The sequence below is a fragment of the Oncorhynchus tshawytscha genome, linkage group LG32 (assembly GCF_018296145.1).
Source record: "Oncorhynchus tshawytscha isolate Ot180627B linkage group LG32, Otsh_v2.0, whole genome shotgun sequence".
Lineage (NCBI taxonomy): Eukaryota > Metazoa > Chordata > Actinopteri > Salmoniformes > Salmonidae > Oncorhynchus > Oncorhynchus tshawytscha.
The window spans coordinates 14,252,170-14,279,759 of record NC_056460.1 but is presented as its reverse complement, the minus strand read 5'-3'; the positions used below and the strand labels follow the sequence as shown (position 1 = coordinate 14,279,759).

The 27,590-nt window shown below is 42.9% G+C and overlaps 1 protein-coding gene across 1 annotated transcript in view; it reads right to left on the bottom strand.

Moving 5' to 3' along the window:
* Positions 1-5,816: 5,816 nt before the first annotated feature.
* The window catches only part of LOC112230109 (E3 ubiquitin-protein ligase NEURL1), a 66,249-nt gene continuing 44,475 nt past the window's right edge, over positions 5,817-27,590 (bottom strand). The window contains exons 4-6 of the mRNA XM_042310756.1: positions 24,951-25,673; positions 11,730-11,909; positions 5,817-9,737 (exon numbers count right to left, since the gene is read on the bottom strand). Of these exons, the coding sequence (XP_042166690.1) occupies positions 9,481-9,737; positions 11,730-11,909; positions 24,951-25,673 (1,160 nt within the window). The 3' untranslated portion in view covers positions 5,817-9,480. The remainder of the gene's footprint in view (positions 9,738-11,729; positions 11,910-24,950; positions 25,674-27,590) is intronic.

Genomic DNA, 27,590 nt, shown 5'->3' with positions numbered 1-27,590 from the left:
TGTTGCCTCTCTGTTTTCATTTGTCAGCCTGAACACTCACATGCCATACATTACGAAACAGAATATTTACAGCATTATTAAATGTTTCAGTCATTTAGCACTTTTATCCAAGCAACTTACAAGAGTAAATATTCATACTTTTCCCCCTGTACTGGTCCCCAGTGGGAATAGAACCCACAACCCTACGGTTGCCAGCACCATGCTCTACCACCTGAGCCACACGGAACCAACGGAGCTGATGTGACTCCTACATTCATATTTAGATTTATTTATAACTTTTACATACTGTAGGCGACAGTCATTTTCTGGAACGACACATATACCTTCATTTGTTGTATGGTATAAATCAGAATATGTATAATTAGACTTGGATTGTACAATTGAACAACCCTGTTTTTAGATGTATATTGTATGAGTTACGAGAGAGAATTGTAAGGGCAGCAAATGAAGACGAACTAGTATTGGTAGAGCCCTCCCTACCGCTAAGGAGAAAGATGGAGGGGGGGGAATCTATATACATGTAAAAAGATGTATCACATACACCTAAATGAACACGAAAAATATGCACACCTACCTCCCCTGAGGACAACCATCGAACCCCCACCGGTTACAAAACGCTCGCTTTCAACAGAACATGTGCAAGTTACCCTCAGCATCTAAAGGTCAGAGCATTCATCACATTGATCATGGGTGGTTGCGGGAGGTGTACAAAAAAAATGTAACACTCAGACTAACAACCTGTGAGAGGAGAAATACATAGAGGCATCATGTCCAACATAAAGACTGTATTGTAGTATGTCAGGAAGGTTCTAGAATGACAGGTATCAAATAAAGACTAACAAACACTTAGAGGCCAACAGTGTTTCTGCCACCTTTTGGTTGCACATAGACCATTGGGGAATATTTCAGAGAGGTATTGAATTAAAGGTCTCAGTGCTTCTGTTCATTCCATGTCACTGTCATCTTCAGGTGTGACGGTGATGGCATATTTAAGTGTGACAGTGTCGACAGCTGAGGAAAGCTCCCATAGGACGACCCATCCCTAAAACTGATTCTCATTGGTCAGTGGAACTATTTCTATATATCCACTAGATGGCAATCTTGAACTAGTCTGTTCTCCTCAGCCTTAGCCGGAGGAGTCAGACAGGAGGTTGAGCTCATGGTTTGCGGTTTTTGGCTGTTTATTTGTGAAGGTCTTACCTCAAGGGTCTTTGTAATGGAGGACTGCATTATGTATTCAAATTATTATTATTTTTTAACACATGGAGGTTTAATCCATCATCACAGAGTATTACCTATCGACATTAACTATGACCCGTCATGGTATAACAGAGTCATGGGATACTAATACATCTTGATGACAGATTTTATATATATATCGTCTAGAATATTATCAAACCTCATACCTGCTCCTAGCTATTACCATGTCTTACATGCTATTAATCCACTACTGACAGACATATTGGGGACATCAGAGGGATATTTGGATGGGGTGGTAGCTTCCTGCAGTGATTGGAGCCCCTGACCCTAAGCCTAGTGTCCCCCGGAGGACCCCGGTTGAACATAAACCACCTAGGCAGCTGGGGCCGTCCAAAACACATGATGTAACAGGTGCCACAAATCACATACCACTGAAAGCACCAAGTTCCACTGGACCACAGAAGGTCAGGGTTGTGTAGGTCTGGGTTAGCCTCTCTATTTGGATTCCTGTGTGTTTTACGACGATGCTGACGCAAACTGTGTTCATGATCCATGCAATCGGCGTGGCTGGGGGATGGTAGTCATCTTAATCAATGGATTGTGTCATTATTTGAAACCCTTGTTAGTGAACAGCTAAAATTGTTTTTATATACTAACTCTGTTTTATCAATGGACCAATCGGGCTTCAGGAAGAAGCATAGCACAATAACAGCAGCCATGAAGGTTTTTAAATAATATCACTCAAGCCCTTGACGAAAAAACAGCAATGTGTCTCGCTTTTTATTGATCTCTCTAAGGCTTTTGATACAGTTGATACTAAAGCAGAGAGTGTCGCGCGTTAGTCTTTCGGTGCACGCAGTTGCATGATTTGCTAACTACAGTTATAGTCGGAAGTGTACGTACACCTTAGCCAAGTACATTTAAACTCCTTTTTTCACAATTCCTGACATTTAATCCTCGTATAAAATCCCTGTCTTAGGTCAGTTAGGATCACCACTTTATTTTAAGAATGTGAAATGTCTGAATAATAGTAGAGAGAATGATTTATTTCAGCTTTTATTTCTTTCATCACATTCCCAGTGGGTCAGAAGTTTACATACACCCAATTAGTATTTGCTAGCATTGCCTTTAAATTGTTTAACTTGGGTCAAACATAGCATTCCACAAGCTTCACACAATAAGTTGGTTGAATTTTGGGTCATTCCTCCTGACAGAGCTAAGTCAGGTTTGTAGGCCTCCTTGCTCGCGAAAGCTTTTTCAGTTCTGCCCACAAATTTTCAATTGGATTGAGGTCAGGGCTTTGTGATGGCCACTCCAATACCTTGACTTATTTGGCCTTAAGCCATTTTGCCACAACTTTGGAAGTATGCTTGTAGTCAATGTCCATTTGGAAGACTCATTTGCGACCAAGCTTTAACTTCCTGACTGAGGTCTTGAGATGTCGCTTCAATATATCCACATAATTTCCCTACCTATGCCATCTATTTTGTGAAAAGCACCAGTCCCTCCTTCAGCAAAGCACCCCCACAACATGATGCTGCCACCCCCGTGCTTCATGGTTGGAATGGTGTTCTTCGGCTTACAAGCCTTCCCCTCTTTCCTACAAACATAATGATGGTCATTATGGCCAAACAGTTGTATTTTTGTTTCATTAGACCAGAGGACATTTCTCCAAAAAATACGATCTTTGTCCCCATGTGCAGTTGCAAACCAAAGTCTGGCTTTTTATGGAGGTTTTGGAGCAGTGGCTTCTTCCTTGCTGAGCGATATAGGACTGATTTTACTGTGGATATAGATACTTTCATACCTGTTTTCTCCAACAAGGTCGTTTTACTGTGCTGTTGTTCTGGGATGGATTTGTACTTTTCGCACCAAAGTCCATTCATCTCTAGGAAACAGAACGCATCTCCTTCCTGAGCAGTATGACGGCTGTGTGGTCCCATGGTGTTTATACTTGCTTACTATTGTTTGTAATGATGAACGTGGTACATTCAGGCATTTGGAAATTGTTCCCAAGGATGAACTAGACTTGTGGAGGTCTACAATTATTTTTCTGAGGTCTTGGCTGATTTCTTTAATTTTCCTATGATGTCAAGCAAAGAGGCACTGAGTTTGAAGGTATGCCTTGAAATACATCCACAGGTACACCTCCAATTGTCTCAAATAATGGCAATTAGCCTATCAGAAGCTTCTAAAGCCATGACATCATTTTCTGGAATTTTCCAAGCTGTTTAAAGGCACAGTCAACTTAATGTATGTAAACTTCTGACCTACTGGAATTGTGATACAGTGAATTATAAGTGAAATAATCTGTCCGTAAACAATTGTTGAAAAAATGACTTGTGTCATAAAACAAAGTACAGTGCCTTGCGAAAGTATTCGGCCCCCTTGAACTTTGCGACCTTTTGCCACATTTCAGGCTTCAAACATAAAGATATAAAACTGTATTTTTTTGTGAAGAATCAACAACAAGTGGGACACAATCATGAAGTGGAACGACATTTATTGGATATTTCAAACTTTTTTAACAAATCAAAAAACTGAAAAATTGGACGTGCAAAATTATTCAGCCCCCTTAAGTTAATACTTTGTAGCGCCACCTTTTGCTGCGATTACAGCTGTAAGTCGCTTGGGGTATGTCTCTATCAGTTTTGCACATCGAGAGACTGAAATTTTTTCCCATTCCTCCTTGCAAAACAGCTCGAGCTCAGTGAGGTTGGATGGAGAGCATTTGTGAACAGCAGTTTTCAGTTCTTTCCACAGATTCTCGATTGGATTCAGGTCTGGACTTTGACTTGGCCATTCTAACACCTGGATATGTTTATTTTTGAACCATTCCATTGTAGATTTTGCTTTATGTTTTGGATCATTGTCTTGTTGGAAGACAAATCTCCGTCCCAGTCTCAGGTCTTTTGCAGACTGCATCAGGTTTTCTTCCAGAATGGTCCTGTATTTGGCTCCATCCATCTTCCCATCATTTTTAACCATCTTCCCTGTCCCTGCTGAAGAAAAGCAGGCCCAAACCATGATGCTGCCACCACCATGTTTGACAGTGGGGGTGGTGTGTTCAGGGTGATGAGCTGTGTTGCTTTTACGCCAAACATAACGTTTTGCATTGTTGCCAAAAAGTTCAATTTTGGTTTCATCTGACCAGAGCACCTTCTTCCACATGTTTGGTGTTTCTCCCAGGTGGCTTGTGGCAAACTTTAAACAACAATTTTTATGGATATCTTTAAGAAATGGCTTTCTTCTTGCCACTCTTCCATAAAGGCCAGATTTGTGCAATATATGACTGATTGTTGTCCTATGGACAGAGTCTCCCACCTCAGCTGTAGATCTCTGCAGTTCATCCAGAGTGATCATGGGCCTCTTGGCTGCATCTCTGATCAGTCTTCTCCTTGTATGAGCTGAAAGTTTAGAGGGATGGCCAGGTCTTGGTAGATTTGCAGTGGTCTGATACTCCTTCCATTTCAATATTATCGCTTGCACCGTGCTCCTTGGGATGTTTAAAGCTTGGGAAATCTTTTTGTATCCAAATCCGGCTTTAAACTTCTTCACAACAGTATCTCGGACCTGCCTGGTGTGTTCCTTGTTCTTCATGATGCTCTCTGCACTTTTAACGGATCTCTGAGACTATCACAGTGCAGGTGCATTTATACGGAGACTTGATTACACACAGATGGATTGTATTTATCATCATTAGTCATTTAGGTCAACATTGGATCATTCAGAGATCCTCACTGAACTTCTGGAGAGAGTTTGCTGCACTGAAAGTAAAGGGGCTGAATAATTTTGCACGCCCAATTTTTCAGTTTTTGATTTGTTAAAAAAGTTTGAAATATCCAACAAATGTCGTTCCACTTCATGATTGTGTCCCACTTGTTGTTGATTCTTCACAAAAAATACAGTTTTATATCTTTATTTTTGAAGCCTGAAATGTGGCAAAAGGTCGCAAAGTTCAAGGGGGCCGAATACTTTCGCAAGGCACTGTAGATGTCCTAACCGACTTGCTAAAACTATAGTTTGCTAACAAGAAATTTGTTGTATTACCATGGAGCATTGAGATTTATTTTAAACTGCAAAATCCTTACACACCACTGCATGTTATATACCAGGGTTGGCTGGCCTTCTCTAGTCAATTGTAGGCTCAGTCACTGGTATACTTTTATTTACAAAGCCATTTTGAGTTTACTACCATTTCATTTGGGCATTTTTATTGTCCAGAAGGATGATTTGAAGCTGATTCCCTGACCTGTCAATGTTTTTAATTGTATGATTTTGTTATACTCTTGTGAATTCTATGTTTTATTACTAGATTACCTGTAGTTTGGCCAAGGCGCTCTTGAAAAAGAGACAATGAGCCCTTCCTGGTTAAAGGTTAAATAAAAAAATAAAAAATGACATTTACAGGATGAATTAAAATCAAGAGTATGGATATAATAAATAAGAATTTGTCATCAAGTGTATGTTATAGTTGGATATGTATGGGAGATAATCCAATCATATTAAGATGGATATTGGTGATGTGATAGAAAATATAGAATTAGTCTGTAATCAAATGTATTTAATTTATGTTCTATTTAAGTTTTATGAGAAAAGCAGGCACAGACACTTCCTTGAAACACGTATGGAAAGTTTATTGACACAATCGTCCGAATCACATTTAACAGAGCTCACAAACAGATCACTTGGAAACGAGTTTTCAGATAAAGACATGTTTGCAAAGTATCTCAAACAATGGATGAGTCACAACATAGAACATATATTCTTCTATATCATAGAAAATAGGAGCAATCGTGTTTGACCTAGCCTATGTTACGTTTCTATGTGTAGCGTTCTGATCGACCCCTGAACTCTGTCTAAATGATGGCCTAGGAGATTAAAAAATATATATATATTTTTCAGCTTGTCTTCTATTGGTCCCAAAGTTCACTAACTAGGACGGAGTGAACAAACAACTAAATGACAGAATATAAAGTATATTTCCCAGGTGAAACCTGTCTAGTGATATCTGAAGAAGGGGTTTTCTAAAAATGGAGGAGGGTAGAAGAAGAAAGCAAACACCCAAGTACAGTAGGATCTGAGATCCAAACACTTCAATGGGAAATAGATACAATACAGGGTCGACAAACAATCAGGAGAGATACCAAAAATATTTCTGGGGTAAATTGGTATCACACCGCAACTCGTTGGTGTTATAGTTAGGGTCTTGAGTTTTCCAGGTCACCAGTCCAGGAACAATTCTAGGCCCTAGTCATAGTATCTGTGTGGAGGGCTGAACTTTAAACCACTGAGTACTGACATGAGTCAGACCACTTCAATTAATCCTGTATGTAGTAACTCAATAAATACGATAGGCAGCAATGTAGGTGCCTTGTTGATTTTTGCATGATATTTAACTTTGACATTATTATAGGTTGTCAATGCCATTTATGACATGACCGTATGTCCAATGACTATTGTTTACATTAGTGGTTGTAGGTTCAATTCCCTGGATTAAGGGGCAGTAAAAAAACACGGTAAAAAACCTGTTTCAAACAAGAGGAAATGACGTGTGTTTAGCACAGAATTTGCAAATGACGAGGTGGATTAACACATACATTTTTTATTGGGTTTCGGATTTCGTCGGACACTTAGTATCAGCACAAATATTTTTCTGCGATAGAATATGCCAGAGATTACCTATAGACTACCTATAGACCATTTAAAAAGTACAATCAGGATTCTTATAAAGTGACATTTAACATCGCCATACAACGACGGCCTTTAAACTATATACTTGGTAAGGGCTATAAAAACAAACCTGGTTTGGACTCGAAAGGAGGCATAAAAAAACAACGTATAAATTACAAAATAATTCAGCGTCTGAATATTCAGGGTTTGTAAAATGATTCATCTGTGCTTGTCTTGTACTCAAACGCAACAAGGTGTTATGATTGTATACTGCAGGTACAAGATAATATCGTTCCTGGCTCTAGGATACTTGATTATTTCATGGTTTCAATCAACCAGAAAACAAACATTACAATCATGACTATCAATCAACAACAAAAAAGCTGACAAAATATGTTTTTCTCTCTCGATACTACCAACCACACCAAGAAAACGATTTGCCTCATTTGAAAACATAAATTAACATTCAAAATGTGAATTAACACTTCAAGCAGTAGCGTATAATGTCATAAAAACACAAAGTTCTGTTTGTGAGTGTAAAGAGGACGTATACGAAACATCTGTCAGTATTTGTCCCAAACACAGAGAGCTGGCAAATACCGTCACAGCATTACATTCCAGATTCAATTGTCGATTATCTATTAATTACACCAAGATGCAAGATAAACGTGTTAAAAAACGGCCTTTTCAGCTCCCGGCAGAAAGCTATGGCATATAGCTCCATGACACACAAGCGTGATGGGAATTTCAATGGGATATATGACACATACTGAAAGGGGAAAATTCTTACTTTTACAAAATCACATTTTCAGGTCGTCTTGCATTGATGTAATAATTTGACTTAAGTGGAAATTACGATTCCCCCCAAAGTGATAAAAGTCATATGGGGTAAGTGACAACATGTGTAACCAACTGTCTATCAACGTATAACATTGAGGAACTCCCATCTACCTCTCATAACCCTACATTAATGTGTGCAACTGTGAAGGGTATTTGTTGCTGGTTGAAGCACTATGCAGATGTTAGAATAGTACCGTGATAGGGCTTAGGGTTGTGTACATATTACTGACCGTATGTGATGCAAATGACCACTGACCAGTAAGTATTTTGAGTTATAAAAATAAGTTGGGGTCAATTCAGTTTTGTTTCATGTGCTTCTTATCCTCTGAGTTTATCCTCTGAAGTCCTGTTTCGGAAAGCTTTTCTTCGGACACACAACATCGTATTTGGTATTTTAGTAAGGGGTCATGGTGAAAAATCTGAATAGAAACAAGGTATTATTTATCACACATCCGCATGTAACAAATGAACTGTTCATAAAATAAGGCAGGGGGCTGTGTCACGGATCGACGGTGGACGGTATTCCATGGCAACAATCACAGTGCATTGGGCTGGTGTCTGCGTAAACTGTCACCATTTTGGGGCGTTAAACAGCTGGACCTGAGGAACACCCAATAAATGTACTTTCACTTCCTGCTTCCAAGTCACATGATGTGGGTACAAATTCTGGGATTGGATTGGGAGCTGAGGCTGCCAGTGACATTGTTTTGATGGTTGTTTAAATGTATTGTGTAAAATAATCTGTTTCTTCTCCTTTCTAGATGGGGCATTTCCGAGAGCGCAGTACTGACTTCAGTGCCACACACGACACTGCAGAGCAAGCAGATAGCGAGCTAGCGCAACAGGACAGCTACCACCAATGAATGTGCTATAGAACTACCACACAAATACATTTGGTTGAGAATATATGACTTACTATATAGGAGCAAGAGGTGATACAGCCCTCCTTCACACGTCATATACTTACGTCCCTATACTTCACAACTTTATACAACTGCAGTCATCTTCCTATTGATTAATCCTAATCATATCCTACTGCAGAAATGCATCCCTTCCCGGTCACGATGCTTGAGCAACAAATAAGTCCTCTCTTTTCCTCTGCAGTTTGCCTAAGTAACACACAGACAGAAGTTGTGCCATACTGAGACGTCATGTTAATAAAGAACTATCTGTAGACAAGGGCGGCTATTTTCCTGTTGTTTTGTTTTTCACAGACAGAGTTGAGTCAAGTTCAAAAAGCAAATGTTGGAAGTTAACAGTCCTTCTGCTCTTCAACATAGATAGATCACCTCAAGACCAAAAACGTTGAATTGAAACCACCTCGTTTGCTCCCATGCAAATGAGCAAACTCGCGGCAGTTGTCTGGAAGTGGCTTCTCTTTCCTCAAAGTCTGAAACTTCCTGAATCCTTGGAGAGAGCAAGAAGAATGACAACTTCTAGTTGAGAGAGGAAGCGCTCGCCGCGGTTGCAAACCCCCAAGCCACTTCAAAAGCCGTCACACACTGCGTCAGAGAGGGAAAGTGGAAATGTAAGAGACCTTTGCAGTGCAGGTCTACTAACTGTACCAGCCAACAAAAAAATGGGTTTTTGAAACAAAAATCAAGATTCTTCCTCAATATCCATCACACAAAAGTACCAGAGTGAACTGTCCATTGTCCATTTCCGTGATCTTAAAAGTTTATCAGTCTTTCCTCAACATCTTCCTCCTCTCCCCATTAACTTATGCCTGTGGCCCTCAGTTACGGGGCCCTTAGCTTCAAAGGCCCCCTACGTGCTACGGTAGGTCTTAATGATGTCTTTGATTTGTCTCCTGCAGATGGGGCAGCAGGCGTTGGACATCTTCTTGAGTTTGACGCCGCAGGTGTAGCAGAGACACATGTGACCGCAGGCGTAGATGACCGTGTCCACGTGGTTCTCGTAGCAGATGGAACACTCATCTCCAGTCGGCCACCCGGGCCCTCTCCCGCTGCCTGATGGGAAGGTGGGCGACTTGGGGAGGCTGATGGGCGAGCTGGGGGTCGTTCCTGTTAGGGGGGAGGTAGAGACGGAGGGAGGGAAGGAGGGAGAGGGAGAAAGAGAGAGACATTCTGCATGTACACTACAGGTCAAAAGTTTTAGAACACCAACTCATTCAATGGTCTTTCTTTATTTTTACTATTTTCTACATTGTAGAATAATGAAGACATCAAAACTATGAAATAACACATGGAATCATGTAGTAACCAAAAAAGTGTTAAACAAATCAAAATATACGTATTCAAATAGCCACCCTTTGCCTTGATGAGAGCTTTGCACACTCTTGGCATTCTCTCAACCAGCTTCACCTGGAATGATTTTCCAACAGTCTTGAAGGAGTTCAACTGAGCACTTGTTGGCTGCTGAGCACTTGTTGGCTGCTGAGCACTTGTTGGCTGCTTTTCCTTCACTCTACGGTCCAACTCATCCCAAACCATCTCAATCTGTTTGAGGTCGGGGGATTGTGAAGGCAAGGTCATCTTATGCTGCACTCCATCACTCTCCTTCTTGGTAAAATAGCCCTTACACAGCCTGGAGGTGAGTTGGGTCATTGTCCTGCTGAAAAATAATTTATAGTCCCAATAAGCCCAAACCACATGGGATGGGGTATCGCTGCAGTATTGCTGTGGTAGCCATGCTGATTGTGTGCCTTGAATTCTAAATAAATCACAGACAGTGTCATCAGCACAGCACCCCCACAACATAAGACCTCCTCCTCCATGCTTTACGGTGGGAAATACACATATGGAGATCATCCGTTCACCTATTCTGTGTCTCACAAAAACACGGCGGTTGGAACTAAAAATCTTCAAATTGGACTCCAGACCAAAGGACAAATTTCCACCGGTGTAATGTCCATTGCTTGTCACAACACCACTGATTGGTTATCTTCTGTAAACCATCCCTACCTTGTCACAACACCACTGATTGGTTATCTTCTGTAAACCATCCCTATCTTGTCACAACACCACTGATTGGTTATCGTCTGTAAACCATCCCTATCTTGTCACAACACCACTGATTGGTTATCTTCTGTAAACCATCCCTATCTTGTTACAACACCACTGTTATCTGGTACAACACCACTGATTGGTTATCTTCTGTAAACCATCCCTATCTTGTCACAACACCACTGATTGGTTATCTTCTGTAAACCATCCCTACCTTGTCACAACACCACTGATTGGTTATCTTCTGTAAACCATCCCTATCTTGTCACAACACCACTGATTGGTTATCTTCTGTAAACCATCCCTATCTTGTCACAACACCACTGATTGGTTATCTTCTGTAAACCATCCCTATCTTGTCACAACACCACTGATTGGTTATCTTCTGTAAACCATCCCTATCTTGTCACAACACCACTGATTGGCTCAAACGTATTAAGAAGGAAAGACATTCCACAAATTCACTTTTAACAAGGCACACCTGTTAATTGAAATACATTCCATGTGACTACCTCATGAAGCTGGTTGAGAGAATGCCAAGAGTGTGCAAAGCTATCACCAAGGCAAAGGGTGGCTATTTGAAGAATCTCAAAAATAAAATATATTTTGATTGGTTTAACACTTTTTTGGTTACTACACGATTCCATGTGTTATTTCATAGTTTTGATATCTTCACTATTATTCTACAATGTAGAAAATAGTAAAAATTAAGAAAAATCCTTGAATGAGGAGTTGTTCTAAAAATTTTGACCAGTAGTGTATGTACTGATGTAATGGATCTAATCTACAGTGTTGATCAATACATTCCTTACAATAAATACAGTACAAACCCATTTTACCACTGTTGTTCTACTATGAAGGCAGCCTCACATTATGTAACTCCAACAGTAGATGAGACATTGTGTCCTCCCGCTGCACAGCATGAGAAGCAATGTACCGAACAGACTCACCACCCAGGACATCTGCTACCTAGTGTCCCCCTCTCCTCTCTTAACCCCCTGCAGTGGGTTTGATAGTTTGATTAATAGAGTGGCTCTGAAAGGTACAGACCTCCCGCAGAGCCACCACAGTAGGCCGCGGAGCTGGGGCCTCCCAGGCCTCCGTTAAGGACCGGGTCGGAGCTTCCACTACCCAGGGCCAGGGCTAGGGCACTGGGGGTGTGGGGGGAGGAGGAGGGAGAGCTGGGGTTAGAGGGAGGCCGCGCTGGCTGGTCCCCAAGATGTGTGGAACCTGGAGCCAGAGAACAGACAGAGAGAAAAGAGATGGTTATGAAAGCATATAGAGTTCAAATATAGGCACCCCAACTATAGGCACCTCAACTATAGGCACCTCAACTATAGGCAGCCCAACTATAGGCACCTCAACTATAGGCACCTCAAATATAGTCACCTCAAATATAGTCACCTCAACTATAGGCACCTCAACTATAGCCACCTCAACTATAGTCACCTCAACTATAGGCACCTCAATTATAGGCACATCAATTATAGGCACCTCAATTATAGGCACCTCAATTATAGGCACCTCAACTATAGCCACCTCAATTATAGGCACCCTCAACTATAGGCACCTCAACTATAGGCACCTCAACTATAGTCACCGCAACTATAGCCACCTCAACTATAGTCACCTCAACTATAGGCACCTCAATTATATCCACATCAATTATAGGCACCTCAATTATAGGCACCTCAACTATAGCCACCTAAATTATAGGCACCTCAACTATAGCCACCTCAAATATAGCCACCTCAACTATAGCCACCTCAACTATAGCCACCTCAACTATAGGCACCTCAACTATAGGCACCTCAACTATAGCCACCTCAACTATAGGCACCTCCAATATAGCCATCTCAATTATAAGCAGCTCAAATATAGGCACCTCTAGTACTGTAAGTGGACTATCCAGTAGGTTCTACATTGAAGAATGATCCTATATCATAAAGAACCGAGAAAAATAAAGATTATTATTACTATTTTGATGTATTATTATAATTTTTTTATTCATTTAAAAAGAATCTCTGGTAATATTATATATATAATTTTTTCCCCCCTTTCTCGAATCACCATTACAATACTTTTTCAATACTGTCATTATTGGTGTCGTTTTCTCACCTGGTTTTAGCAACAGTGGCCTTGTTCATTCATGCTAATAAAGCTTATTTGCATCTGAAAGAAGAGTTGGTATGTTATGAAGACATGGGCCTACAAAGATCAGAGGGGGTTTTCTCTAAGTGTGCTATACCATAGACAGATGAATGATCGTATGATCAAGTGAATGGCTTTTCAATAACTTTTGGGGATTACTTGCGTGAAGTTTAGGGAGATATGTGAGGGGTTTGTCACGTTCCACTCTTTTTTTTTTTAAATTTATTTTACATCCCCTGTTTCTGTGGTGAAGGCAGGGAAACAAATGGAAATTCCAAGTCCACGTTTAAGAAGCACATATTAGGATGCCAGTGACGCCTGAGGTGAGGGGTCATGTTTCAGAGACCCCAGCCCCAGTGTGATTAACATGACATATTGGGTTCCAAAGTCACGGACATGGACACATTACGTAAGTCGGAATGCGACCCTGGCTGCGTCAGACATACAGTACATGCCTGTACATGGATGAAGAGGATACGTCAGACATACAGTACATGCCTGTACATGGATGAAAGAGGATACGTCAGACATACAGTACATGCCTGTACATGGATGAAGAGGATACGTCAGACATACAGTACATGCCTGTACATGGATGAAGAGGATACGTCAGACATACAGTACATGCCTGTACATGGATGAAGAGGATACGTCAGACATACAGTACATGCCTGTACATAGATGAAAGAGGATACGTCAGACATACAGTACATGCCTGTACATGGATGAAGAGGATACGTCAGACATACAGTACATGCCTGTACATAGATGAAAGAGGATACGTCAGACATACAGTACATGCCTGTACATGGATGAAGAGGATACGTCAGACATACAGTACATGCCTGTACATAGATGAAAGAGGATACGTCAGACATACAGTACATGCCTGTACATGGATGAAGAGGATACGTCAGACATACAGTACATGCCTGTACATGGATGAAGAGGATACGTCAGACATACAGTACATGCCTGTACATGGATGAAGAGGATACGTCAGACATACAGTACATGCCTGTACATAGATGAAAGAGGATACGTCAGACATACAGTACATGCCTGTACATAGATGAAAGAGGATACGTCAGACATACAGTACATGCCTGTACATGGATGAAAGAGGATACGTCAGACATACAGTACATGCCTGTACATGGATGAAAGAGGATACGTCAGACATACAGTACATGCCTGTACATAGATGAAAGAGGATACGTCAGACATACAGTACATGCCTGTACATGGATGAAAGAGGATACGTCAGACATACAGTACATGCCTGTACATAGATGAAAGAGGATACGTCAGACATACAGTACATGCCTGTACATGGATGAAGAGGATACGTCAGACATACAGTACATGCCTGTACATAGATGAAAGAGGATACGTCAGACATACAGTACATGCCTGTACATAGATGAAAGAGGATACGTCAGACATACAGTACATGCCTGTACATAGATGAAAGAGGATACGTCAGACATACAGTACATGCCTGTACATGGATGAAAGAGGATACGTCAGACATACAGTACATGCCTGTACATGGATGAAAGAGGATACGTCAGACATACAGTACATGCCTGTACATGGATGAAAGAGGATACGTCAGACATACAGTACATGCCTGTACATAGATGAAAGAGGATACGTCAGACATACAGTACATGCCTGTACATAGATGAAAGAGGATACGTCAGACATACAGTACATGCCTGTACATGGATAAAGAGGATACGTCAGACATACAGTACATGCCTGTACATAGATGAAAGAGGATACGTCAGACATACAGTACATGCCTGTACATGGATGAAAGAGGATACGTCAGACATACAGTACATGCCTGTACATGGATGAAAGAGGATACGTCAGACATACAGTACATGCCTGTACATGGATGAAGAGGATACGTCAGACATACAGTACATGCCTGTACATGGATGAAGAGGATACGTCAGACATACAGTACATGCCTGTACATGGATGAAAGAGGATACGTCAGACATACAGTACATGCCTGTACATGGATAAAGAGGATACGTCAGACATACAGTACATGCCTGTACATAGATGAAAGAGGATACGTCAGACATACAGTACATGCCTGTACATGGATGAAAGAGGATACGTCAGACATACAGTACATGCCTGTACATGGATGAAAGAGGATACGTCAGACATACAGTACATGCCTGTACATAGATGAAAGAGGATACGTCAGACATACAGTACATGCCTGTACATGGATGAAGAGGATACGTCAGACATACAGTACATGCCTGTACATAGATGAAGAGGATACGTCAGACATACAGTACATGCCTGTACATGGATGAAGAGGATACGTCAGACATACAGTACATGCCTGTACATGGATGAAAGAGGATACGTCAGACATACAGTACATGCCTGTACATGGATGAAGAGGATACGTCAGACATACAGTACATGCCTGTACATAGATGAAAGAGGATACGTCAGACATACAGTACATGCCTGTACATAGATGAAAGAGGATACGTCAGACATACAGTACATGCCTGTACATAGATGAAAGAGGATACGTCAGACATACAGTACATGCCTGTACATAGATGAAAGAGGATACGTCAGACATACAGTACATGCCTGTACATAGATGAAAGAGGATACGTCAGACATACAGTACATGCCTGTACATGGATGAAAGAGGATACGTCAGACATACAGTACATGCCTGTACATAGATGAAAGAGGATACGTCAGACATACAGTACATGCCTGTACATAGATGAAAGAGGATACGTCAGACATACAGTACATGCCTGTACATAGATGAAAGAGGATACGTCAGACATACAGTACATGCCTGTACATAGATGAAAGAGGATACGTCCGAGAAATGATGTTTGTATCTGAGGACCAAGTGGTTCCTTAATAACATTGGTTTGACGGTTGGTTAGTTAAATGGTTGCTAGTGATTGAGTAGAAATAATTTATATAGACTGAGGAAGATTGAGTGTCGCTATTGATTTTTTTAAAGGGGGATCACCTAATCAAAAGTGATACTACACCAAATAAAAACGTAATTTATTTCTAGACTGTATTTATGTAGACATACTGTAGTAGACATATTGTAGTAGACATATTGTAGTAGACATATTGTATGCATTCAGGCATTGTTAGTCTTGCGCTGACCCGCAGGAGTTGTAATATGAGACCAATTGTTTTATTTTTGGTTTAAGTAGGCACTAACAGAATGACTATTTAATGTTTAGTAAATTACTATGAAAATTGTCTGTCTTGTTGAGTGTACGTGTCATAATTAAAAGAGAAAAATTATTAAAAGATTTGCAAATTCGCTTGGAACAATGGAAATGGTTATAGTCACCATTCGGCCCGAAAGCCACACCATCCAAAAACAGGGACATCATCAGCAACAACAGCAACAAACAAGCCACAATGAACTACAATGAACCCTTGAACATTTCAATAACATGTTATTTTAAGACACAAGGGATGAAAGGAGGAATAGTTCATCAAAGCCTATGGGGACTGTGGTAACTGGGAGTGACCTCCATGGTCTTTCTCAGCTCACTATGTCTGTTTTTCTGGATGGCATGACGGAAGAATGTGAAAAATGAGTCGTCTGGTGTGTGGCCCATGGTCCATCATTAAGACTGCCGTCAGCTGACAACATGGCGACCGGCCACCGTTTCTGGCATCTCTCTGGGAGCGATTGATCTATGGCCAGATCCAAAATGGCTGTCTTTCTATGCTCACGAACACTGGAGAGGCTGTCGACTAGGCCAGTGGTTCCCAAACTTTTTCGCTTACTGTACCTCCAACTCAATTTACACACTCGTTACCCACTCGTGCATTTTATCAGTCGGCCTATGGTCTCATGAGTCTTCACAAGTACACCGTGTGGATAGGCCAAGTACCCCCAAGGGTCCTAGTACCCCTGGTTGGGAACCACTGGACTAGGTGGCCATTTTGGTTCTGCGATAATGCCAACATAATGCCTTGGGACCCATGTTGGCTGTAATACTGATCTCTGTTACCTGATGACTGACTGGCATGGAGCATTACGTCATGTGGTAGGCTGCACTGTACAAGTCTTGTGGAGTCTTTGAGGTTTTCTAAATGGGGCTGTATGTGCTGGTATAGTTGGAGAGGAGGGTTAAGACCTGGGCTGTTTGTTTGTCTAGAGGGTTGCTCTGGTGCCCCTAGGCTCTTGGTGCCTCAGTGTGTGTGTGTGTGTGTGTGTGTGTATATGTCTAAGTGTGTGTGTGCGTGTGTGATGTGTGTTTGTGCTGTGTGTTATTAGATGGTCATTTGTAGAATGTCTATGTATAACGCACACTCCCATAACTACCCTTAGTTTGTACGGACACACCCTTATCCTCCTTATAAACTACCCCTACAACTACTATTCAGAGTCCCCCTACGATCACACTACTACTACGCTGACAGGTCCCCCTGTGGACTCTAACCCAGAGGTGTGGTGGTGGTGCCGAGCCTCTCGCTGTCCTCCATCTCTCCCATTTTAATCCCCTATCTGGCTTGTCCTCAGCAGCTGACCTAGGATCAGTGGAGCCCGGCCCTGATCCTCCTGTTCACTCCCAGATTAATTTAGAGAGGGACTGTGGACAGCTGTGGCGGCTCACTCTCCGCTTCCCAAATGGCACCCTATTCCCTATGTGGTGCACTACTTTTGACTGCACTACTTTTGACCAGAGCTCTATGGGCCCTAGTAAAAAGTAGTGCACTATATAGGGAATAGGGTGCCATTTGGGACACAGAAGTTTATTAAGAAGAGTATGTTTGTCCAGATCCTCTAAAGCAGTCTGCTATGGGAGGATTCTGAGGAATGTGGGCTATGTGACACTGAGACTGGGACATACTTTGACTCAACAACACTGGGTCACACACTGTCGCAGCACCTTGATGGGGTTGTGGCTTCAAAATGGCCGCTTGGCCCTACAGTCATGGTTGTGACTGAGGATGTCCTTTGTTGTCATATAGTGAGTGACCTTAGGTCATCATAGTCTCTACATCTTAGAAGAGGAGTGTGGGAAATCCTTCTAGGGATCTGTTCAGTGGTAGACTGATGAATAGGAGGAGGGGAAGATGGGAGGAGGAAAAGAGGAGACTGGGGTTGTAAAAGTGGTTGCTTATCTTTCTACATCCATTGAGCTTTCTGAAACACGATATCCAAAGAAACTTTAAGAGCTTTGAGAGGTTTGGCGACTGTATATGGGTGGTCTTTAAGTTTGTTGTCAGGACCATTTTCTACATTTAGGCTCTCAATGGTTATTTGTCAAATCTATATATAGGATAGTATATACTGTATATATAGTTAAAGCTGCAATATGTCACTTTTTGGGCGACCTGACCAAATTCACATAGAAATGAGAGTTATAGATCTGTCATTCTCATTGAAAACAAGCAGTAGATCAGATGTGGTAGACAAGTTCTATGTGCAATATTTCTATGCTTCCTGTGCTTTGTTTTATTTTTTGTGTCTATTACTCACACCAGTTTCAATCAGCTGAAAACACAATATTTTTGTTTATGGAAATGATATTTCACAGCGGTTTAAATGGAACAATGATTCTCTACACTATACATACTATGTACTATACATACTTGCAGGCATGTGGAGAGTGTGTGTGAGAGACAGGATATTATCTGGCCCGACATGAAGTGAGTGATTTTATCAGTGCTCTGGTGCTGGACAATCTTTTGCAACATCCAGGTGTTTATAGCCCTAACATCTTAACATCCAGGTGTTTATAGCCCTGACATCTTAACATCCAGGTGTTTATAGCCCTGGCATCTTAACATCCAGGTGTTTATAGCCCTGGCATCTTAACATCCAGGTGTTTATAGCCCTGACATCTTAACATCCAGGTGTTTATAGCCCTGACATCTTAACATCCAGGTGTTTATAGCCCTGACATCTTAACATCCAGGTGTTTATAGCCCTGACATCTTAACATCCAGGTGTTTATAGCCCTGACATCTTAACATCCAGGTGTTTATAGCCCTGACATCTTAACATCCAGGTGTTTATAGCCCTGACATCATAACATCCAGGTGTTTATAGCCGTGACAGCTTAACATCCAGGTGTTTATAGCCCTGGCATCTTAACATCCAGGTGTTTATAGCCCTGACATCTTAACATCCAGGTGTTTATAGCCCTGACATCTTAACATCCAGGTGTTTATAGCACTGACATCTTAACATCCAGGTGTCTATAGCCCTGACATCTTAACATCCAGGTGTTTATAGCCCTGACATCTTAACATCCAGGTGTTTATAGCACTGACATCTTAACATCCAGGTGTTTATAGCCCTGACATCTTAACATCCAGGTGTTTATAGCACTGACATCTTAACATCCAGGTGTTTATAGCCCTGACATCTTAACATCCAGGTGTTTATAGCCCTGACATCTTAACATCCAGGTGTTTATAGCCCTGACATCTTAACATCCAGGTGTTTATAGCCCTGGCATCTTAACATCCAGGTGTTTATAGCCCTGACATCTTAACATCCAGGTGTTTATAGCCCTGACATCTTAACATCCAGGTGTTTATAGCCCTGACATCTTAACATCCAGGTGTTTATAGCCCTGACAGCTTAACATCCAGGTGTTTATAGCCCTGACATCTTAACATCCAGGTGTTTATAGCCGTGACATCTTAACATCCAGGTGTTTATAGCCCTGACATCTTAACATCCAGGTGTTTATAGCCCTGGCATCTTAACATCCTGTTGTTTATAGCCCTGACATCTTAACATCCAGGTGTTTATAGCCCTAACATCTTAACATCCAGGTGTTTATAGCCCTAACATCTTAACATCCAGGTGTTTATAGCCCTGACATCTTAACATCCAGTGTTTATAGCCCTAACATCTTAACATCCAGGTGTTTATAGCCGTGACAGCTTAACATCCAGGTGTTTATAGCCCTGGCATCTTAACATCCAGGTGTTTATAGCCCTGACATCTTAACATCCAGGTGTTTATAGCCCTGACATCTTAACATCCAGGTGTTTATAGCACTGACATCTTAACATCCAGGTGTCTATAGCCCTGACATCTTAACATCCAGGTGTTTATAGCCCTGACAGCTTAACATCCAGGTGTTTATAGCCCTGACATCTTAACATCCAGGTGTTTATAGCCGTGACATCTTAACATCCAGGTGTTTATAGCCCTGACATCTTAACATCCAGGTGTTTATAGCCCTGGCATCTTAACATCCAGGTGTTTATAGCCCTGACATCTTAACATCCAGGTGTTTATAGCCGTGACAGCTTAACATCCAGGTGTTTATAGCCCTGACAGCTTAACATCCAGGTGTTTATAGCCCTGGCATCTTAACATCCAGGTGTTTATAGCCGTGACATCTTAACATCCAGGTGTTTATAGCCCTGGCATCTTAACATCCAGGTGTTTATAGAACTGACATCTTAACATCCAGGTGTTTATAGCCCTGACATCTTAACATCCAGGTGTTTATAGCCCTGACATCTTAACATCCAGGTGTTTATAGCCCTGGCATCTTAACATCCAGGTGTTTATAGCCCTGACATCTTAACATCCAGGTGTTTATAGCCGTGACAGCTTAACATCCAGGTGTTTATAGCCCTGACAGCTTAACATCCAGGTGTTTATAGCCCTGGCATCTTAACATCCAGGTGTTTATAGCCGTGACATCTTAACATCCAGGTGTTTATAGCCCTGGCATCTTAACATCCAGGTGTTTATAGAACTGACATCTTAACATCCAGGTGTTTATAGCCCTGACATCTTAACATCCAGGTGTTTATAGCCCTGACATCTTAACATCCCTGCTATCAGATGTTGGTATCTGTAGGGCGGTGTGTGTGTATATGTGTGTGTGTGTATGTGTACATTAAGGCCCCTTTCATAATATTGAGTTGTACCCCCCTTTGCCGTCAGAACAGCCTCAATTCGTCGGGGCATGGACTCAACAAGGTGTTGAGAGCATTCCACAGGGATGCTGACCCATGTTGACTCCAATGCTTCCCACAGTTTTGTCAAGTTGGCCGGATGTCCTTTGGGTGGGGAACCATTCTTGATACACACAGAAAACGGTTGATTGTGAAAACCTCAGCTGCATTGCAGTTCTTGACACAAACCGGTGCGCCTGGCACCTACTACCATACTCCGTTCAAAGGAACTGAAATCTTTTGTCTTGTCCATTCACCCTACATACACAATCACATAAACAATCCATGTCTCAATTGTCTCAAGGCTTGAAAAATATGATTTAATCTCTCTCCTCCCCTTCCTCTACACTGGATTTAACATGTGACATCAATAAGGGATCATAGCTTTCACCTGGATTCACCTGGTCAGTCTATGTCATGGAAAGTGTGTGTGTGTGTGTGTGTGTGTGTGTGTGTGTGTGTGTGTGTGTGTGTGTGTGTGTGTGTGTGTGTGTGTGTGTGTGTGTGTGTGTGTGTGTGTGTGTGTGTGTGTGTGTGTGTGTGTGTGTGTGTGTGTAGTAGTAGAGGCTAGAGAGATCATGTTCACTGTAAGCACAGACCGTGCTGGATGGATGATACTAACTCACGTCATATGCTGCCCTTTATCGCTCATTAAAGTCCAGTGGTGAGTGTGTGTGTGTGTGTGTGTGTGTGTGTGTGTGTGTGTGTGTGTGTGTGTGTGTGTGTGTGTGTGTGTGTGTGTGTGTGTGTGTGTGTGTGTGTGTGTGTGTGTGTGTGTGTGTAACTGCTAGGGAAGAGAAGGACATCAGAGTCACTAGACAGGGAGAGTGAGAGAAGGTGAGAGAGAGAGAGAGGGAGAGAGGGGGAGAGAGAGAGAGAGAAATGGAGAGAGGGGGGAGAGAGAGAGAGAGAGAGAGAGAGAGAGAGAGAGAGAGAGAGAGAGAGAGAGAGAGGAAGAGAGAGCGAGAGAGCGACGTCAGGAAATGTGAATAAACGGCCAACCATGCCAGACCCAAGGATGTTTCAATGTTTCAGTCTGAAGGAGGGAGAAAAGAAGGAGGGAGAAAGAAAGAAAGAATTACAGTGGCTGGAGTAGCTGTGGGTGGCGGGAGAGACTTGAGCGTGAACGAGCTGACATTCTAATGGAATCTATAATGTATGGGGAGAGGGTCAGAGTAATAGTGTCCTATTTCTCTACTGCTGTTCTCTCCCTCCCTCTAACATCTCCTCCACTATCACACCATCATTCTCCCCATTTACAGATGTAGGACCTTCATTTGATCACTCTTTTTGCAGGACAGTTTTCCTGCAATGCAGGACATTTAAAACGTGTAGTGTTGATTATAATCCACATAATAATTCACAATAATTTGTTCTTTCATTTGCTTATCCAATCATCCATTCACTCATTTATTCATTACTCTTAATCATTCATTCGTGAACTGTTCAATCATTAATGAATTCATTCATTCGTTCGTTCATTCTCTCTGAATATCAAATTGTTGCTTCTTAGTGGGCACGCTAGCTAGGAGCCCTAATACTTGACCTTCGGTGTTCACTCACCATACCAAGGGCACTCCCCCACTAGGGGAGCTCAGGAATTAGTGGACCTCATGTCAGTGCACAACACACACAGCTTAAGCCAGTTTAAAGGAGCACTCCCAAATGTATACGCTGCCCCACGGGACACATTCAGGTAAACCTGAAAGCCTATAAAAACACATTCAGACCTGCCGTCACATAAACAGGTAAGACACTTCCTAAGGTTGAACAATTGGAACATAAAGGTGATTTACTATCTATCAGGGTCAAAAGGAATTCCTAGATTTGTTCGGTTGAATGATTGTAGTGCAGAGTCTCTAGAACGGTCGCTTCATGTTGCCGTAAACTCCTCGTAAGGTGATCCGTCCTAAAAGAAACTCTTGTTGTCAACAAGAGAACTTCCTTGAACTCCTTGAAAGAAACGGACGTGGTGCTCTAGCCAAATGTTTTTAAAAGCACGTGTGATGTACTAGTACAACAGACAATCAGAACAAACCACAACACCATAACCATCTCCCTATGCAGCTAACGAGTTCCTAGTAAAAAAAAAAGAGCGGTGAGAAGACCCATAGGGGTGCATTTCCTGTGCAGTTTTCATGTAGGCCCATAGTATTGACCGTTGGCTTAGTGCCACTGCGGTTGCCCAATCTATCAATACCCCAGAGCCACACTCCAGCCTCAGAATGTGTGTGGTGTGCGCTGCAGTCCTAAGTGTAATGTATTGATGTGGCTTTCATTGATCGCGCTGTCAGCCACCTCCCTGTGTGTCTCCAGAGTGCCTAAAGGAGCAGACCAGATCCAAAATGGTGGCTGTGTAATGTAATATAATGAGAACAGTGCTAACAGGGCGGCATGAGGGCATGTCGATGCCTCGCTAACTGCTGTGACCTCCATGGCTGCATGGAGAATAAGCGTGTTAGTATGAGGGCAATTTACAGGTGGGCAAACAAGCAGCACTTAATGAAAATACCATGTTAGCATTATATATCAGCACTGTAAGGTGTAGTTTATGTAACTCTCTCTCTCTCTCTCTCTGTCTCTCTCTCTCTCTCTCTCTCTCTCTCTCTCCATCCCTCCCTCCTTTACTTCACTGAGAGGATAGAGGGATATATTTAGCCGGAGCTTGATTCGTCCTAAGAAGCAAAACAATGATGACACGTTGATGAGGTTGTGCCTGATTTGGTTGTGCGGCTTCGTAATTGGACTGCTAAAATAAGACAGGCCATCAACCTTCCCAGTCCTTCTACATGATACACCTAACAAAGATGTGTCATTTTTTAATTTCCGCTTGTCCAATCTCCGGAAACGCTCTGCCAAATTTTCATTTGCATGTAATTATGGCTCAATAAAAAAAGCCATTATGTCATAGAAGGATATAGGAGTGAACATTCGCTGTTCTTTAGTTTTGACCGTTTGTCTGCCCTTTTCACAGACTATGTAAAGAGGGATCTTGTGCACCAGTTGGCTTGATAGGGGGCCTACAGATGTAGGATCTACATTTGATCATTTGATTTTTTAATTTCCACTTTGAGATTTCACACTAGATTTTCTTCGTATAACCCACATAATAATTAACATTTACTGTTGCTGCAGGTTGATTTTCCTCCGTGGCAAACTCGCTCAAACTAAGATCCTACATCTGTAAGTCCCAAAAAATATAAAGAGCGCAGCAATTCACCTCTCAAAAAGTCTAAAAGCACAGTTGTAGCTACTTTAGGCACACCTGCCTGCCACGGCAGAAATACATTATGTTTGGCATATTGCAAATGAAGCGTACGGCTTCCCGCTCACCCACACATCGTTCCCACTTCATGTTCATTATCTGTATTTAGAGTGTGTAATCAAGCATGGGGGCTCTCAGCATACTGCTGAGAGGTAGCGTGTGTCCCGCAGCGAAGACACGTTTCCTCCGCTGTGAGTAGGTCGCAAGCACATGCACACATATGCAAACACACACACACATACACACCATACAGACAGGAGAAGACGTGTTGCGGCCGCTAGGTTGCAGGGCCTGGCTCCCAGACGCCTCCTTTCACTTGTTCCCTCTCTTCCTGTTATTTATCGTGGCAGGTCGTGAGACAGCGTCTACTTTGCTCCCCATCGATACCTTCAGAAGTGCATTTGGATCTGACTTCCTGTGTCAAGACGCTGTATTGAAGCACATGACATAAGTGCACATCTCTGAGCTCTGTGATGCGGGTGGGGCCCTAAATCCATGGCTTACGATCGATCATGAATGGATAAACGAAAAAGTTTATACCATGTCAGATTCAACCTTCCTAGGGCCTGTAGTACTGTAGACACTGTAGTATTAAAGGCCAGGACCTGACCATGTGACTTGATCAGGAAAAGTCCCCTAGCCCCTACAGTCCATAGCTAGGGCCTGGAGTTTTCCCTAGTCAGGTAACATAAATAGGGAAAACTCCTGGCCCCACGCAGAGCATACAAGTAATAGTAGAGAGAAGTACTCTAAGTACACGTAACTGCCAAATTAAAGGAAACACGTGCGGTGGCCCAGCGGCCTATTAAGACAAGTTAGGTTAGTGTTTCCTTTATTTTGGCAGTTACCTGTATAACATAACAGTCATTCTGACTTACCCAGTATCCTGAGTTGAGTGACAGCTCCGTGCAGACCAAAGAACATCCATAGGGGCCGGGAGTTGTCCACACACACTTGCATCCCTGCGTTGGTGCCATTGTGGCTCAAGATCACCTCCCCTTCCTGGTTGACCAGGAAGCCCAGTATATCACTGCTCTGGAGCAGCGTGGGCACTCGGCACACGGCCCAGAATTCCTTGCGGTCGACTAACGCCTCCGGGTTGTAGGGCAGGTCGCTAGGGCGCAGCACAGCGGGGTCGCATGATGTCACGCCATAGGACAGCGATCCCGACCTAGCCGGGCTCGACTTGGTCACCTTGATAAACACGGTCTCGCCGGTACGCAGTGGCCGGTCAGTGAAGACAAGCGTTCGCTCCTCTCTGGCGTGCTCGGATCTCGCCACCGTCTGCTCGTCGAGCGTCTTGATGTGGGCACCGCGGAGGGCGTGGAAATGGAGGTCGCTTTCGAGGGAGTGTGGGAGGACAGAGGACTGCTGGGTGTTGAGGGAGTTCTGGGGGATGGGGCAGGAGGCGGAGGGAGGGGCCAGGTGGAGATGGGCGTGGTTATGTGGGTGAGCTGGGCCAGAGCCGTCCACTTGCTGCAGGTTGAGGTCACAGAGGCTGACAGAGAGGCGGGATTCATCTGCCTCGCGGCGGAGAGAGGAGGAGCGTACGGTGGTGAAGGAGCGGGGACGGAGGAAGTCGGGAGGGACCATCTCACTCTCTGGAAGAAAAGAAGAAGGGAGAGAGAGAGGGAGAGCGAGGGAGAGAGAGTGAGAGAGCGAGAGAGGCAATTTTAGTTTCTATAATCATTGTAAATTGTGTTGAAATATAAAGAGAAAGAGAGACCATCATATCTAAGAAAGAGACGAAGAGATAAAATGAGGGACAGTCAACTAATAATTATACTGCAGTGTTGCAGTGTTGTCATTTGTTAGTGTTAGAATTATTTGACAGTTTATACAGCCGTTTCTGTCGCAATGTATTGTTTTGCCAACCTTGGAATATTCCTTGAATTGAAAAGAGAGAGAAACAGAGAGAAACAGAGAGGAACAGAGAGAGAATTAAAGGAAGAGAGACAAGCCAAGCACTAAAGAAAAGGCTGAAATTGGCTGATGTCACAAACTAGTACGAGATGTAGGATATTGCTAATTAGCTGGTACAGCAGCAGAGGAAAGTGTCATTTAGCTTGTTTAAAGATGTAGAAATTAATTTGGAGAAAAAAAAACGACAGATTTGGTTGAGTGCTTTAATATCAGTAGGGAGCAGAATCAGCTCATTTCACACGAGGACAAAGTGCTTAATTAACCAGCCTTGGATGATACCAAGAAAGGAATTAGTGTTTGTGAGACCGTGTGTGTGTATGTGTGTGTCTGTGTGTGTGTGGAGCTCCCTCCTTCTGCATTCCCAGCAGTCCATAGTACAGTATCATCCCTCTACAGTGAGCCATTTATATCTGCCAACACATGTCCCCAGTTCACACAGTAGGGTGGGTAGTAGTGGCGCACACACACACACGCACACACACACACACACACACACACACACACACGCACACACACACACACACACACACACACACACACACACACACACACACACACACACACACACACACACACACACAGGGAGAGAATGCCCTGCTTATAGTCCCCCCTCCCCACCCCAACCCTGCTGGGCAGCTGCCTGCCTGAAAATAAGGTCTCTAAATGTGTAACCCCCTCTACTCCCCATCAGCCCAGCATTGGGAGAATTAGCCCTGGGGTGTATTCAATAGGAGCCAAAAATAACCCAAATGGAAGCAAATGGAACGAAATGGGGAGGCACCTACAGTACCTGAATTTGTCAAATAGAAACTCACGTTTTCGTTGCGAAACGTTTTCCGTTTGCAAGTGTTTCCTACGGTTACGACTAATGATTACACCCCTGGCGGCGCTGAAGAGACATCCCCATCACTCAGACAGAGAGAGCAGCAGGAGGGGGAGAGGCAGGGGGGAGAGGGGAAGGGAGGGACAAAGAAGAGGGACAGTCATTGCTCAGAGGGTGTAAGTGGATAAGGAAAATGAGTGACCAGACTGACTACCTTGTTGATGGAGAGAGAGAGAGAGATTGGGGAGATGGATAGCAAGGTAAGCGGGGGAGGGAAAGAGAAAGAAAATGACATTGTTGACCATCTCCTCTGAGAGGGCAGAAGATAGGGAGAGAGCCCATCACTCAAAGAGCGAGAGAACGAGACAGAGAGAAAGCGGGACTACCAGAAAAGGATAGCAAGTGACCACCTCTTTTGAGATAGAAGGAGACCCCATCATTCAGAGCGAGGGAGCGACAGACTGACAGAAAGAGAGAGAGAGAGAGAGAGAGAGAGAGAGAGAGAGAGAGAGAGAGGATAAAAGCCAGCATCCACCAGTCCTCCCAGGAGAGGTCTAGTCTGCAGCCAGGCCCATTTTACCCACTGCTCCCTCTGAGGCCTGTCCCAGAAAGCCTTTTAGAGGCCAGGACCAGCTCTGGACATAGATAAACCTCTTACCCCTTAATTACTACTCTCACGAGGCCTACCAGACAGCCTGCCTGAGTGTGAGTGTGTGTGTGTGTGTGTGTGTGTGTGTGTGTGTCTGCTAATAACAGCAGTGAAACTACAGAG